The 16,892-nt window shown below is 35.7% G+C and overlaps 1 protein-coding gene and 1 long non-coding RNA gene across 4 annotated transcripts in view; both read right to left on the bottom strand.

Annotated features, from left to right (window-relative positions):
• Positions 1-13,617, bottom strand: part of LOC111439777 — a 30,127-nt gene extending 16,510 nt beyond the window's left edge. The window contains exons 1-5 of one of the 3 annotated variants that reach the window (XM_023077302.1): positions 13,224-13,617; positions 13,003-13,061; positions 12,735-12,816; positions 11,655-11,722; positions 7,198-7,267 (exon numbers count right to left, since the gene is read on the bottom strand). In XM_023077302.1, coding sequence (XP_022933070.1) covers positions 7,198-7,267; positions 11,655-11,722; positions 12,735-12,816; positions 13,003-13,061; positions 13,224-13,532 — 588 coding nt within the window. In that variant the 5' untranslated portion in view covers positions 13,533-13,617. Of the gene's footprint in view, positions 1-7,197; positions 7,268-11,453; positions 11,498-11,654; positions 11,723-12,734; positions 12,817-13,002; positions 13,062-13,223 lie in introns of those variants that run through there. The other 2 variants (XM_023077303.1, XM_023077304.1) reach the window with 2 other exon arrangements.
• Positions 2,671-7,170, bottom strand: LOC111439778. The gene is made up of 3 exons (XR_002709861.1): positions 6,215-7,170; positions 5,495-5,497; positions 2,671-2,849 (listed from the first exon to the last, which is right to left on the bottom strand). It is a non-coding gene; the product is annotated as an uncharacterized LOC111439778 (long non-coding RNA).
• Positions 13,618-16,892: the final 3,275 nt, after the last annotated feature.

Genomic DNA, 16,892 nt, shown 5'->3' with positions numbered 1-16,892 from the left:
TTCTAAAAAAAAAAAAAAAAAAAAAAAAAAAAAGGAAGCCAGTTTCTTCATTTCGTTCAACAATTGGGAAACATTCTTTGGATTTCGATTGACTTGAAGAAAGCTGCTCAAGTCCTTAAGCCCCCGTGAAGCAAGTTGTCTTTTCACCTTTTGATTCCTTACTCTCCGATACTTGCAACCAAATAGTACCTCCCGTTTGAATCCAAAAGAGTTATCTACTTGGCAAGAGACCGTATTTCTCCTTCACATGATGATGATTCTAATGTTAAACCTAACGTTTACATGAGCACTACGGAATCAGTTACATAACCTAACATGAAGAATATTGTTCATGATGATTCTCATTTTGAAGCTTTTGGTTTATTATTTCCTTTTTTTTTTTATTTTTTTTTTTTTATAGGAATCAATTTCATTGATGTATGGAATTTACAAAAAGGGTGGGTAATCCAGAAGAATTACAAAAGATTTTCCTAGTAGTTAAAAGGGTAGCGTCACTATATGAATTTACACCAAGAGATATCATAGAAAACAACGAGGTCAAAAAACATCAAGAGGTTGTGCCCAGAACCCTTGGCAACGCTTAAGTGTTCAATGCTGACGATTTACACTATGAGATACCATAGTCAACACCCTTTTTAGACAGCCTTTATAAAAGGGGTATTAGGATACCAATGGGATGATGGTTAACCAGAGTAGTCCAAAATAGTATTGTAGCTTCATCTCCCATATGATGACTAATTTTGAGTAATAAGGGTTTGGTGTTTGATAACAGGGTTCCAAGGGCCATTGGCAGTGTTTAACATTGACCACTGCACATGGGGCGTTCGGCATATTTACCCTTATTAAGTTTCCTCCATAGAGCACCCTTTTCATTATTGTATCGCCAAATCTGTTTTGTAAGAAGGGCTCTAATTTTATCCCTCAAAGAATGAAGATCGAGACCACCTTTATCGAAGGAGAGAAGAATTTTGTTCCCTATTGCAAAATGAATGCATGTTCCGGATGTCCTCCTTCCATAGAAAATTCTAAAATAATCTCTCCTCATCTTGACCAATCTTGCTTGGCATTTTGAAAAGTGAAAGATAATATATAGGGAGATTTGTAAGTGTGGCTTGGAGAAGAGCGAGTCTACCTCCCTTGAAAATATAGGAAAACCCCCAGGATGAAGCAAAATGCTTCATTTTACCAAATTCTTCGGATCTTGACTCCAAATTGAAGGTTTTGGCTATAAACAAGGAATTTTCAGTCTCCATCTCCTTCCAAACCCAACCAGCTAAAGAACTATCTTCAGCAGGTCAGGAGTCATTCATTCGACGAAAGACATATCACCTTCTCAATCTCCTTTATCTTGTGATGATGACTTTGATGCTAAATTTGAAACTAGCTTGAGCACAGGTTGGAATCAGTCTTAAAACCTACGAAAAATAAAATTGATGATATTGATTTTGAAGAGTCGTATGTTGAAGATCTAGTTTCTTTACTTAAAAAATGTGACAGATTTCTCATCCTCCTCCCTCCGTACACAATTGCTCATCTTATGGAAGCTTATGACTTGGAGATGCATGAAATTCCTCCCATGAAAAAATTTCTCCCGACTTCACTTATACCCATAGTCTTTCATTACCTTTGTGAATCTTCCAAACCACGCCTTTGGTAATTGTTTTAATCTATACGAGGCCTTTCTTGATGCAATCTATACCTCTTGAGCTTTCAAATCCTACAGGAATAATCATGTAGATTTCTGTGAAAAATGCATTCTTCACATCATATGTGAGTTGCATATTTAAGTTGGCAATCAAGAATAACAATAAGGTCATAGTATTCATCTTCGCAATTGGAGCAAATGTCTCATGGTAATCTATACCATAAGTTCGAGTATATCACTTAGCTACTAACCTTACCTGATACCTCTTCAACATTCCATCAGTCTTATCCTCTACTGTGATAACTATATTTTTCCTTTTGCCCTATCCACCACTTTTCACGTGTTATTCTTTTCAAAAGCATGCATTTCTTCTCTCCTAGCATCTTGCCATTCTCTTGGATAAAACTTCAAAAATCGTGTTAGGTATAACAATGGAATATAGACTCATTATGAAACTCTTATGTGATAGAGTTAATCTTTCCAGATAGATATAGTTCAACGGGAGTATAAGGGTCATTTCGTGCATTCTCTAGTGGGTTTTTTGACACGCACGCAAGTAGGAGAAGATACGGTACAGTCAATGGTTAGTTTCTCAACCTTCTCTATGTCAAATTGAAGCTAGTCGTTTTTACCATTTTTATTCTTTTGACTTAATTTAGGGCATACTAAGGAATTTTGGAGAAATTTGGAATATGCTCGAAGACTTGAAACAAGCTCGAAAAGTCTACAATCAAGTAAGTAACCATATGGAGCAAGTTTCTAAGAAATACTTGTAGGAGTCGATTAGGAATGAAAGCAATGATTGAGTATTATGTTTAGGAGCCTAGTTTGAACTAGCCTCATGATAATTGTGCTAAGATAATGTGAACGTTTACCACTTAGTTCTATTTACAGTTATAGCTTCTGCACACATGATGGTGAACTCTGAACTCTGATAAATCGTTAGACTTTTATTTACAGTTATAGCTTCTGCACGCATGATGTTGTATGCCTTTATATGCTTATTATGCATGATTTAGGGTTTGGATAGCCCATTATTGCCTAGTCATGGGTTGGATTATCACTATGTACCATAGAGTGCTAGTTATGGTTTTCAAAGACTATGAGTTATTGTTTCGTGTATTTTGGTCCTAGCACCTAGTCATGAGTTCCATAACCTCCTTGAATTGACCAAGTACCTTGTAGGGACGGATAGTGCGCAACTCTTATTCGTGAACTAACCAATAGAGGTTAGGGTCTACTTGTTACATATGGCTGAGTTGTCACCCATAGAGGATTTCAGGAGTCTTAGAGGGTATCCTACTAAAGTACTTATCAGTGGTGCCTAGTCAGGAGAGTCATGGCCTTTTTACTGTTCCAGGCTAAGTGGCGTAGTGACAGATAGTTTGACTGTTCTAGCCTGAAAAGGCAAGGTAACAAGTAGTTACTATTCCTAAGACAGGTAGCTTATTGTGCTAACCCGATGAGGGTACATGACCAAATAATTTTCTGTCCCATCCTAGAAAGAGCATAGTGACAGGTAGTTTTACTGTTCTAACCCGATAAAGGTACATAAGCAGGTAGTTTACTATCCCAGCCTAGAAAGGGCTTCTAACCCGATAAAGGTACATAAGCAGGTAGTTTACTATCCCAGCCTAGAAAGGGCATAGTTACAGGTAGTTTACTGATTTTAGAAACATGTAGATGTTGGATGTTGCCTGGCACCACTAGGGAAAAGCCACTGATTAAAGCTCAGGAGGTAGATATGTATGGAGTACGGTCACCGTTTCATGCAAAAAAGGCTCCTCCAAACTTACGAGTAGTACCCTAGAGCCCTTCCATGGGCCACAACGACTCGAGATGCACTTTGCGAAAGACTGACGAAGGACCTAGATATACGTGAAACCTACAGCCAAGAAAAAACAAAAAACCCCTAGGTTGTGAACTTAAGAGGGATCGAGTACTCCTCAAAGGAGGTATGTTGAGGGTTAGTTATACAGTGACCTACAAAGTTTGGTACAGGCGTCAAGCCACGGTTTGGCTATCGATAGGGATAGTTATGAGCACATATCCTAAATTTCTGTGCATAGGATTAAGTCCGACAAGAGTCTACAAGTCGATTGCTTACGGAGTAGTTATACTCATTCCATGTTATTCTTTTTTTTTTTTTTTTTTAAATGGAGTGTAGACCACTGTTGACGGCGGGAGCGTGCGGAGCCATGCAGCACATATCCTTCTAGTCATTTTATTATTATTTTAAATGTTATTGCTCGAAACTTATGCATTTTTTGTAAATCGTTACGATTTGACTCCTTGGATATTACCTTTAAACTACTTTTATGTCGGTTTTGTTTGCATATTTAAATTTTAAATTCCTTGTCTCCCATTTTACGAAAGAAAATTTTTTCACCCTTTTTACTCTTGAGTGTATGTGGCGACCTATGATTCGAGGTATCGAAAATCGGATCGTTACACACATGATTCAATTAGTACCTCTACAGTAGTAAGAGTGTCATAAGTAGAATCAGTAGTGGGCGTGAACTAAATAATTGGTTGTGTGTGTCTAAAGGTTTAATAATTTCCCAAACTCTCTTCAATCTCTTCTCTCACGAAGAGAGGTCTTAGAAAAGAACACTTTATGCTTGGTGAATGTCACATCAATTGAAGTGTAAGACATCCTAGCTGTAGGATTATAATATTTGTGGTTGTTGTCAAAGAATATCCTAAGAAGACACATTTTATTGCTCTCAAATCAAGTTTACCTCTTTAAGTACTATGCACATGAATAAAGGCGGTGCACCCAAATATGTAGGGGGAGAGGCCATTTGATGTTTGAAAGTGAGGATAAAATTGATGGAGGATTTCTATTGGGCTTAGATTATTCAGGACACAAGATAGGAGACGATTAAGCATATGAGAGTTGCAACAAAAACTCTCTCTCTCCAGCAAGTTTTTGACGTGTTTCCGTCAAAAAGCAATGCTCGAGCAGTGTTTAAAAGGTGTCCATTTTTCCTTTCGGCCATTCTATTTTTCTGTGGTGTAATACTACACAAAGAATCATGGATAATGTCTTGATATCAGAAATATTGGGATAAGTTTTAATTGAAGCAATCTAGCATTGTCCACTCTGGCATGTTTCTGTGAACAATCAATGCTCGAGCGATGTTTAAAAAGTGTCAAATTTTCCTTTCGGCCATTCTATTTTGTTGTGGTGTAATAATACACAAAGAAACATGAATAGTGTCTTGATATCGAAAATATGGGTATAAGGTTTAATTGAAGTAATCTCTAGAATTGTCAGTTCAAAATATTTTGATTTTGACTCAAAATTGGGTCTAAATCATTAAATGGAAGGCAAGAATAACATTACTAAAATCTAATTTTTGTTTAAGAATGAATAACAACTTGACTCGCGTACAATCATCAATTAATATGAGAAAACAACGAGCACAAAATATATTTGGACAGTTGAGGGTCTCCGTATAACACTATGTATCAAATGGAAAAGGGTAGAGCTTTTATTTTGACTCAAGAAAAGATACACGAGTATGTAACTCACAAAGCATTAAATGAGGGATGACCCATGCAAATCGCATCTTTATTGGATGAACTAAGAAATTGCACCCACTAAGAAATGACACAGGTGCAAGGTTGGTTGTTGTTTTAGGTAATTGCTAGTATAGATTATTTAATTCCTTAGCAAATCCATTCTTTTGACTTGAAACTTGACCCTCAAAAGTACAACATGACAATGAAAAAATAACACTACAGTGCCCGTCATTGGTAAGCTTTTGTATGGAATGAGACTATTAATAGTTTTGGGATGTGTAGGGCATTTTTAGTGTAAAGATTTGAGAAATGATACCTCACCTACTCCTACAATGGTGGTACAATGGTGGTACTGGATCCCTTTGCCATTATAATTTTTTTAATACTTGGACATGGTTTATATGTTGTGAAATATAGTGGGTTGGTCATGTGATTAGTTGCACTAAAGTATATAATCTAAAGAGTTAACCTAACCTATTTATGAAGGATTTATCCAATGTGAATCCACTTCCCACTACAGCCCAATGTGAATCCCTTTTCCATTACAGCCAAGTCCCCCAAGAATCCTATCACCATTCATTTGTAATAAATCTTTATTCAGCCATAAAAGAGTTGAGAACCAAAGTTACCTTGAAGGGGTGTTCAATGGGTTCCTTAATTTCCTTCCAATCATCATGTGCATTTTATTTGGAGGCACCATGAGAGAACTCCAATCCGAAACAATCACTTCTTCATCTTTTCAACATGAGAACTTGGAACACTTGAACAGGAAACACCTTAGGAGAAAACTAGACTTTGGACGAAACATTCAACAAAAAAATCTTAAATTAGGAGATAAAAACCATCCTAAAAGGTAGGACCACCCCTCTTAAAACAGCCAACAGGCATACAAATGACCTTCTTCCACTTGTGATTGGTCACACGATGCATTCAATTACGGAGAAAGAACGCTGCTGTATTACAGTGGTACCAAAATCATCACTCGCTTAAAGAACTCTAAGCAACAAACCCACCATTAACTCAAACAAAGAATGTTCAAACCAAACAAGGTGAGAGAAAGATAGAAGAATGGCTGGCTTAAGATCCAAATCTACAACGAAGAAATGCTCATCTTCAAACCGAATATGGAAGTACTTGTTGTCAATACAACAACTACTATGCTTCATCACAAAATGCCTTTGATCAACAACACACAACCAGGAAAGCAAAGAACCTCATGAAACCAAACCTAAGCAGCAAACCAAACCACACTAACTTGAAAGTAAGAAGAGCCCAACCAAAGCAACAAACCAATAATATAAATTGAAGCAAAAAAGAATCTAACAAAGGAGGAGGATGGCAAAGAAGAACAAAGAGCAAGAAATGGAGTAACCAGGTAGGAGAAAAGAAAAGCCAAACAACATCGAGAACAAAATGATTGTGCACGGCAACAAGGACGACGACAACAACTGATGGCAATGGTGACTGCTAAGACAATGATAACGCTGGCAGATGGTTATGGGAAGATAGAGGAGAAGATAAAACCCAAAGACGTTGACAACCCCGCAAAAGGGAGACCAGAAAAACGAAAAAAAAAAAAAAAAAAACCACAACAATAGCAACTGAGGATAAGAATGGTGATTACGACTAACTGCAACAACGATGGCAATGACAGTTCTCAACAACTATAACAGTTGCACCATCCACAAACTTACCTTTTCATTACGAGAATGTACGCATTTTTTATGCAATGAGGCATTACTTTAGTGGTTTAATTCGAGTTTCATCTTAAGACCCTCCGTAGGACCTAGGATTCCAAACCCCTTGAGACAAAAAGTAATTGATAGGATGCATATGATGAACCCAATAGCATAAAGTAGGCATCCCATAAACTCATAGCAATGGACAAATGAATGTTCTAGACTTTCCCTAGCAGTACCAAACATAAAACATCTTTATTTTCAAGTACAGAATGAAATACTTTCTAAAAATGGAATGGTAAAGCAAAATTTGTTCACATGAAGGCTGACCCAAGTTAATGCTACCTGAATATATTTAGAAGAAGGATCCTTGACATTAAGAGTGAAGTCCTGGTTCCATGTTGGCTGTTTTGTCCTGTCATAACATGTTAGCATGGTAATCAGAGGAAAGTTATAAATCCATCAAAAGCTAAAATAACAAAGATATATATATCTATATATATATATATATATCTAAAAAGGTCCCTCAATTTTGAAAAAGATCATTTAGAAAGTAAAAAGTAGCAACTAAAATAAGAAAATAAGGAACACACTCACCCTTGGCACCATGAACAAGAAACCTTTAGTTTGATTAACAGAATAAAGATGACTACAGAAGAGGCATGACATCCAGCCAATCACACCATATGGGATATTCGACGACCAATTGACGATTCAAAATCTACTGTTTTATGTCTGTTGGATTAACACCAAGTCAGGGCACTGGTTTTTTTCTTTTTTTCTTTTTTTGAAATTTGGTGAAGGAAATGAAAAGAGACTTAATTCTCAACGATACGAACTCAAAAATTCCGGAAAAAAAAACTCTTTTAGATCTATCTTCAAAACCTCTAGTGTTCCATGAAATTATCTTCATTACTCTTATCTCAACAAAAATCTGTTAAGCTCCACTGAAGGCCACATACCTTTATAAGAGAAGAAATTTTGGCAGGAATTGAAGGGGAATTTATTGCCGATACAACTACTTGAGGTTTTCCAACAACTGATTTCAAAGGATGCTCATTTTGAATAATCTTCCATAGAAAAAAATTCCTTCTCTGTTTCCAACCGGTGTGTCAATGCAATGATTAAAACATATTTCACACTACTCAAGCTAACGAACCGACTCCCTTTCAGAGTCAATAAGGGGACAAATCAAGTAAGGGTCGTTATTTACATTAGAAGTAAGGACACCATTTGTCAATACAACATCTGAACCCAGTGAGGAATAATTACAGACTGAAAGAAGTGACTTGGTGGGTGTACGCTGCTAAAGAGAATTTGATGGCAATGATGAAGGGAGTTAGAAGAGGTGTGAGCAATATTCTTCTGAAGTGTCTGAATTGAACCCAAATTTCTCAATTATAGAGGGAGGAGGTTAATGGGACCTTTATTCCGAGAATAATGGAGAGGGTAGGCTTCAATGAATTTCTGGGACCTTTTCTTTAATGCTAGTGGAAAAAGTTGGAAGCTGAAATAACAGCGTTGTAGTCTGCAACTCATCTTGAACAACTAAAGGAAATTTAACAATCTGCTCAATTATTTAAAGTCGAGAACAAGGTTCCTCTAAAATATCTCCATTGAAAGTTGAATTCTCATGGAGAGTGTAAATAAATGAAGTTGAATCCTTCTTCTGAGTAATAATATGGATAGGCTTTACTAAATCGCTCAGCACTGAACATGTTCAGGACTTAACGCCTCAACAGGCAAATGAATAATCAAAGTCTTCAACTAAAACAAGTTAAAACTGCATCATTCAAGGAAGAAAAAACTATTATTTTGCTCCGCATTAATCAATCCTTCAACAAAAATTGTAACATTTAAAGCTGATTCGACCATTATGCAATTTCCAACATCCTCAGTACTCAATGCTAATGGTTTACGAGAGAGAGAGAGAGAATAAATCTTGGCGAAGGTTCTGGATCCATAACAACGGGAAAAGTCCCATTAACAATTAAATTACTTTTGGGACTTGAGTGAGAAACGGTTAATCCATTCAAGACCACAATGCTGGCAGCATCAAATCCATTTAGGATAACAAGGGAGACCAGTAGTTCGACCAGACCTTACATGCTAAGGACTCCGTGAGAATTCTAATCATGTATATAATGGGCATTTCAATGTTCATTAACTTCTACATTAATGCCACATTATTACTCTGCTCGTTCGTTGAAATAACCCCGTTATCAACCATTACCTGATGTAAACGTGATAAATCCAAATGATTTGAAAATTCTTTTAAAAAAGGCTCTCGATGGAGGACATATGAGACCAATAGAGTCAATATCACCAACTTGTCCATGTTTCTATTGTACATGATTTCAATAGAAAAAGGAAAGAAGCCGCACAATTTCTTTTTATCTTCTATATGAACCTCAGTCTGTATTTAGCAAGTTTAAAGTATTAAAGGAAATACTGACCAATCCACCCAAGTACTCACCAGTGGCTTTGAAAGTGTTGCGTTCCCAATAGGTTAAAGGTGGGTTTTTTATGGAGATCCACCCACCATACCCTTCAATAACTTCTGGATGAGAGTGTTTGTCAAAACTCCACTGTTTAATTTTAAAGGAAATCTCCATATATCATCATTTCCCAAAAGAATCTGACGTTTGGAGATATATTCCTTCCTCAATTCTCATTAATGTCTTGTCTGCCATGAAAGGGTTAATCAAAACAGATACCCTAAAAAGTGCTTGCAAAGTTCCTTAATCTCCCTCCAACTATTAGGAGTAAACAGTCTAGATACCAAGAGCTCACTAACATTCTGGTGAAACACCTTATGATCTTTTCTTATCCAAAGAGGATGTGAAATAGATTGCACAACAGCATTCCTTAAAAGTCCATTTGCAGTTTCAACAACGGACCTCTCAAACTTTTGCTTTCCCTTCAAATTCTTTTTTACTAACTCTAGATAACTACTAATAGAGGGTTTGTTCATCCTCCCTGTCTTCATATTTCTACTGGAGAAGGATTTTCTCTCAACTGTCTACTAATCAAAAGCAAGGGAAGTTCGGTGATTTTCTCATAATTCTTCAAAAAAATCCTTGAAACTTTTCCCAAAAAACAACCCATCCTTTTTCTCAAAGCCCACAGGAACCTGAATCATCTTTCTTCCACCAAAAATTGGGTATACTATGCATTCCACAAACCAACAAACCATCCTGAAAAATATCTACATTTGGACAACCAATTATTTCTCTATCATCACAGCCTTCTAGCAAGAAAGTTGTTAAAATTGGGAGTTGTAGAAGATCTATTAACGAGCATTTAAACCAAAGCAAACAACGCAGATGATCCAGAGCAATGGGAACATTAATAAACCTGTTCTTAGAGTCAGATAAAAATAAATAAATAAATTTCGTCTTCGCACCAAATACAGAAGAACGAAGTAATAGCCCAGCAACTACTCACTTACATAGCGAAAAAAGATGTAAGCTGGTCAATAAGAACTAAAACAAGCAGAAAATCTTATTTGGAAGAACAAATCTTATGAGAATACTTAATCCACAAGAAAAGAGATGCTGCAAGATGAAGGCTGATTTTTTAAATGAGAAGGGAGACAAAGGAAAGAGGAGAAAGCACTTTGGAGAGCTCTTCAGGTTATTCGATAGTATTCTCTTCCAAAAACTTGATAGTATCACATCAAAACCATAATGATCATAAACCTAGTTGTTGAAACCCTAGCTGCCATCGTCATTCCCCACCGACACAATTTCTTTTGATGACACCTCCATCGACAGCAACAAAATCTCTTTTTTGCATTCTTTCTATCTAGAATCTCTGGTGTTGTTGCCTACATTCATATGCCACTCGAAGTTCTCATTGCCACTTCAAGTTCTAATATCTTCGTGTTCGTGAATTTTCCTATGCTAGACCATCTTTGTCATCATTTTTCATGCATTTGTGTAGATCCTACTATGCATTGCCAATTATGCCCTAGTCTTCATTTGACAACATAACGAGTTCAAGTTGTTTGTTCTCCAACCACCTCATAAGTCAAGTTTTCAACTACCATGAGATACCTGGTCACTATCTCTATCATATTGTTGTTGTCATCGATCTCCAGCCTAGCTTGAATTTTTTACTCAATTAGATTTAGTTCAACCTTCATTCCTATTGTAGAGAGAAGAATTTGTTCACCTCGAGTTCTCAATAGAGATCTGCCATCAAGAAAATGCCGGTCATCCCTTTGCTTTTGGTGGTTTATTTGTACTTTCTCATATAAGTTACAACCTCTACTGCTCCTCTCTGATAATTAAAGAAGGTAGAGAGGTAGAGACAACTCCATATTGATAGAAACAATGCAAATGATACTGCGTCAGACAGTGACGAGACTAAGGTTGTTGACACAAGGAACTACATTTATTGCCTAACATCTAGTAAAATAATTGAAGCCTTGAATTGATGTTAGAGCATCATATCACATGACCGAATATGCAAAGTTTTGTTCCCAGTTCAAAAACGGTAATCATGTTGCTATAAATATAACCAAAAATCTAGCTCATCTTGATTGTATGAAATATATTAAATTGATTGACATTTCACTAAAGAGAAAAAGTTTGCACCTCTCATTTGCACACCTACATAGCTTCATATTGTAAAAACCTTTACCAAAGCTCTTCCAAGACCCAAGTTCGTAGACTTGAAGACCAAGTGAAATTCATTAATTGTTATTTGTTCATTAAGGCAAAAATATTTGATATTTTTAATGATGTGTAAAACCACTTTTACAAGATGAAGGATTTCAGTCTGAATACATTGCTCACCCCCATTTTGTCTTGCTTTTAACAACCTGACCATCCAATTGAAACACCACATATGGATCGCTGGTTCCCTGAGGAACAAATATTATCAAATAGGAGTTGCAAAAAACATATAGCATTAGAAGTCTATAAAGAAGACCAAGTACTAATTGGTCCAGATTTAGCAGTTGTCATTTACTGTGCCTTTGTTTAGTAGGGATAGGTGTCTTGAGGTATCCTTAAGATCAGTCTCTGGTTATAAGTTTGGGTTTAATTTAAATTTTAGTTTTTTATTTTTAGTATCATTGATAAGATTCTGTATTTTCCATTTTATCAATGAAAAGTTTGGCTTATCAGTAAAATAAAATAAGATAAGATAAGATTAAAAAAAATAAAAATAAAAAGTGGTGATTGTATAAAGTTCAGAGCTTTTTTAAAAAATAGTACTCCTCACCAGTAGGGAGATAAGTAAGGATACTGCCTTATTTCGTGTTAAGAGGCCAAAAGAAACGATGTAAACTTTAGAAGAGAAAATTTAATACATAAAATAAAGAGTACCCTCAAATTCATATTAACTAAAATAATTATAATAATAATAAACGGGGGCTAGCAAGTCTGAAGTTCAACGGCTTTCATTGTTGATAAGAGCCACAAATTTTTGGACAGTAAAAGACAAACTGAACACTAAACTAGACCTCAGCACAAATGTCTTTGGAGCTTCTCTTCTCAAGAAAATATTTCTATTCCTTTCCTTCCAAACTTCCCAGAGAACAACCAAGATGGTATCAATCAAAAACGATTTCAGCTTTGCCTCGGGTTTAAAACCAATAGCAAAAGGGAGGAAAGCTAAAAGTACTAACACAATTCCCCAAATGGTTGAAATGGAAGAAGAAATGATCATTGTTTTCTCAAGCTCTTTTACATAAAGCAGTCTCAGTCATTGTGGGTAAAGGTAAAAGGGTGTAAGAGCTTGCATTTTTTTCAACAGCATCATGTTTTCCAAAGACGAGAGACCAATACAAAATTGAATTTTTTATAAGACCTTGATTTTTTAAGTTTCCTACGGGGGGAAAAAATGATAATAATAAGGGGAAAAGGAGCTACCCATAGATCCATTGCAGGAAAATCAATGCCCTTCTTCAATTTTATGAATAGTTGACCATCATATATCTCTCTAACAAATGACCTGCATTTTTATTCATGAATAGAACTTGTCACGTCCAAAGATGAAGTGCAAGAAAGTTATTTACACTTAATAGCAAAAAGAATTATGAACCGCTGTTGCAGTATGTATATGCAATTAAAAAAAGGATCTAAGACTTCATTCTGCACCAGTGTAGTCAATTTAAAGTTTATTACAGCGATTACATACTCCGAAAGAAATACAGTCTTACAACCTGCAGCGTCAACTTCACGCTTCCCAAAATTTTCCTGTACCAAACAGGAGAAATATATAAATAAAGATCACAGAAATTTTCAAACTAACAATTCATCCAACACTTAAAACACTAAAATTCATGTTCTTAACCCTCTCCTAGTCTGCAAAAAACGAAACCAACAAAAAAAATGAAGCATGCAGAATAATCCAATTACAGAGGGGCTGGTGTATGCTTCAAACGCGAAACCGGCAAGAATAACGGCGAGATTGATATCGAAGGGCGGTCGTTCACTTTCTTCCAGGCGCGATAAATTTTGAACTTCTGTCCCCGCACTGCTGAAGCAACGAAAAGAGGATACGCCGCGTCGACCCCTAGGATTTACCCGGAAAGCTAAAACCCTAGCTTTCCCAGAAAACTTAGCTCTTGGGCGGGAGAGCTGGATGCATCGAGTCCAATGGAGGTTGGGAATGAGAGTGGAGAGAGAAGAATTGTAGTGAAGATGGCTGGGAATAGGAGACGCCATAGTTGGAGCTGCCAGAGCGATAGCTTCTGAATTCTGTGGAGTGATTAGAAGGAAGTTAGCGTATGCCAACGCAACACCGAGTGAAGTCTAGAAGGTAACGGTCATTCTAGAGCGCGCCTATTTTCACACATTTTTTTTATTAAAAATGTTGGGTGTTTTTCGTATTTTTAAATCGGTTAAATTTCACTTTTATTCCCACTCTTTTTTAAATTTCGTGGGTAGAATGCCCATAAGTTTAAACTTTAAAATAATAAATCTTTTACGCATAGTTGGATAGTCCGAATTGACCATTCAAATTATAAGAATTTGATCTTATTAAATAACGTTTTGAATTAGGTTGGATTTATTTTCTAAAACTGAATAAGTTTGATTTAGATTTTAATTTTCTTAGACGAATATTATTAAATATATTGAGATAACTTATGTATTCAACCTATTTTCTAGTATGTACTTAAGCTTCTGAATTTGCATTTGGTACATTGGTGGAATTTTTAGATTGTTGGGATAAAAAATTAGTGGTGATTTTCTAGATTTTGTTAGAAAATTCAGACAATTCAGACAGGTAATTCTAAATTTTAACTCATTTATTATTTCTTTGTTGTAATCTAATGTATAACCGTTCATATTTTTCTTTTTTAGATAATTTAGGACATCCAATTCAACTAATGTCAAGTATAAACAAGTTTTTTTTTCCTATGGTAGGTGGAATATTTTTATAGTAATTTTCGTTAGGCATAATTTCTTTAAATTAATTATTTTTATTATTTTTTTATTTTAGGATCATCCTATTATTTTCTTACTTTATTATTAACCAATGACTTAGAAGAGTGTTGTTATTTATTTGTATTTAGTTACGTGAGAATGTTAAACTATGCTAGAATGTTACCATTCTCACTTATGGTTGTTGAAAATTTTGTTTGTTTGAATGATTTTAGATTAACTTGTGTTTGTTTGAATGATCATTCAATAAATCATCTTTTTGCCCCGTTTTTCGCCGCGTACCGTTTGCGGTTTTTTTGCTCGACTGCCAAGGCAATTCCCAAAAACCACTTTCTATTCTTAATACTTTAATATTTTCAAAAATATTAGGTGGACTTTAATTTCGAAGAAATGTAGCCTATAGCACCACATATACGAATCTGAATCCAAAACCAAAACACTAGTTTGTTGTAAACTCTAATTAGGTTGTCTAAAACACTCATGAAAAAACTTAGTTACGATCGATATTTTTTGACATTATCATGAAGAATGTTTAAATATTATGATTTTGACACGTATGATCCGTAATGAAAAAAAAAATGTTTCGACGTTGACAATCTTTTTTGTCCATTTTTTAAGGGTACCATTAGCAACTTTTTGCTTGCGTGTCAAGACATTTTTCAAAAGCCACTTTAAATTTTATGATTTTCATGCGTATGATCTGTAACCAGCACCAAAAAATAGCTCCGATGTCGACATTTGTTCTTGCCCGTTTTCCACTGGGTGCTGTTTGCGGTTTTTTGCTAGCGTGTCAAGGTAGTTCCCAAAAGCCACTTTCTATTCTCAATACCTTAATATGTCAATTAGAAATAGTACGTGGACTTCAATTTTGAAGAAAATGAGCCTATAGCACCGCATAGAAGAACCCGAAATAGAAACCCTAGTTTAAAAATTCTAATTGGGTCGTTTAAAGCATTTGACGAAAAAAACTATGTTAGGGACGACATTATCATTAGGAATGTTCAAATTTGATGATCTTAATGAGTATGATACGTAACCAATACCAAAAAATAACTCTAACGTCACAATCATTTGTTGACGATTATTGGGAGTGAGTCCCACATTAGTTAATTTAGTGGAAGATCATGAGTTTCTATCTCCATTGGTATGAGGCCTTTTGGGAAGCTCAAAACAAAGTTATGAGAGTTTATGCTCAAAGAGAACAATAGCATACCATTGTATAGAATCGTGATTCCTAACATCATTTCGGCCTATTTTTTGCTGAGTAATGCTCGCGACTTTTTACTCGCGTGTCAGAGCATTTCCGAAAAAGGTAGTTTGTAATACCCAAAGGACAATAAAGCTTCTAAAAAGGGGCCAAGTATAACTATACGAAGTTGTACAAGATTTTTGAATGAAAATAATGAAGTAAAGTTGGAAAAATAGAACTTTTTTCCAATTATTACAAAAATTTTCAAATTTTTAGTTTCTTATAGAGGAAGAATCTCGAGGTGAAAATGACAAAAAATGAGATAAAGAATGAGGAAAAATTTTGGATTTTTCAGGAAAAATAATATTAAAATGGCAAAATTACCAAAATGCCCTTGAAGATCTAGAAAAATACCAAATGGCCCATGCTGATCAAATCTCATCCTCCACCATATGCCTCTGCAAATAATCCATAATATCTTGAAATCCAGCCCAGCCGTTGGATCATCCAAAATCAGGTACAATCTAAAACATGCACACCTCATCCCTTTTAACAGTTGAAATTTGAAACAAAGGTGGACAAGGCTTTGATAGGAGCAAGATTTTTCGGTGGAAAATCTAGAAAGATCAAAAGTAAAATCACGACGATTCTAGATGATTCAAAGGTGGTGGATCCTCCCTCTATAAAGTATGAACGGTGGGCAACCATTTGGAGCAAGAAGCAAGGCATATCGAGCCTTCAATCGAGAGTTAGCTTTTTGTTTATGAGTATGGAGTTCTCGAGTTTAGCTGAAATTTGAGAGATGCAATCCACCATTTTCCTCTAAACTTGAACCTACACTTTCTAAACAAAATTACCCACAAGTTTGGTGAAGAAAGGTAACGCTGAAGACGCCATCAAAACAGTTTCCCCAAATTTACCCGCCATTGAAGGAGCTTGAAGGGAAACTAGAAATTCGATTTGAGGCTATAGGCAAATTCACCGAGTAAGACCCATTTTAGTCAGCTTTTGCACATCCAAGGGACGTTTTTATAGAAGACCACGAAGGGTATTAACTCCAAAAACGTGCTTAATCAGAGAAAACTAGTATCGAGTAAGATTTTGGAGAAAAACTAGAATCTTCATTTTACCGTTCATAATGCTCAAAATTAAAGATTCTATTAGCCTTAGAAGACTAAAGTAAGCTTATCTTGTAGAGGGGTTGAGGACTAATTCGCCCGTTATTAAGCTGCCTAGAAGAATTCAACTTTACGTTCTTGGTTGAGTTGTAGATGATATGGAAATCTGCACCACATCCAGTTATTCTTCTAGTTTGAGAGAAGTATAAGGAGGAATTGTTGTGAAGAAACTATGGCCTAAGAGTGCCTCAATAGCCCTCCCCAATAATTCCTCTCGGTTTGCTCGGGCAAGATATAGAGTTTTCAACCAACTTTGGAAGCTAATAACTTAAA

The sequence above is a fragment of the Cucurbita moschata genome, unplaced genomic scaffold, assembly GCF_002738365.1.
Source record: "Cucurbita moschata cultivar Rifu unplaced genomic scaffold, Cmos_1.0 Cmo_Scf00106, whole genome shotgun sequence".
NCBI lineage: Eukaryota > Viridiplantae > Streptophyta > Magnoliopsida > Cucurbitales > Cucurbitaceae > Cucurbita > Cucurbita moschata.
This window is presented reverse-complemented; position numbering and strand designations above follow the sequence as displayed.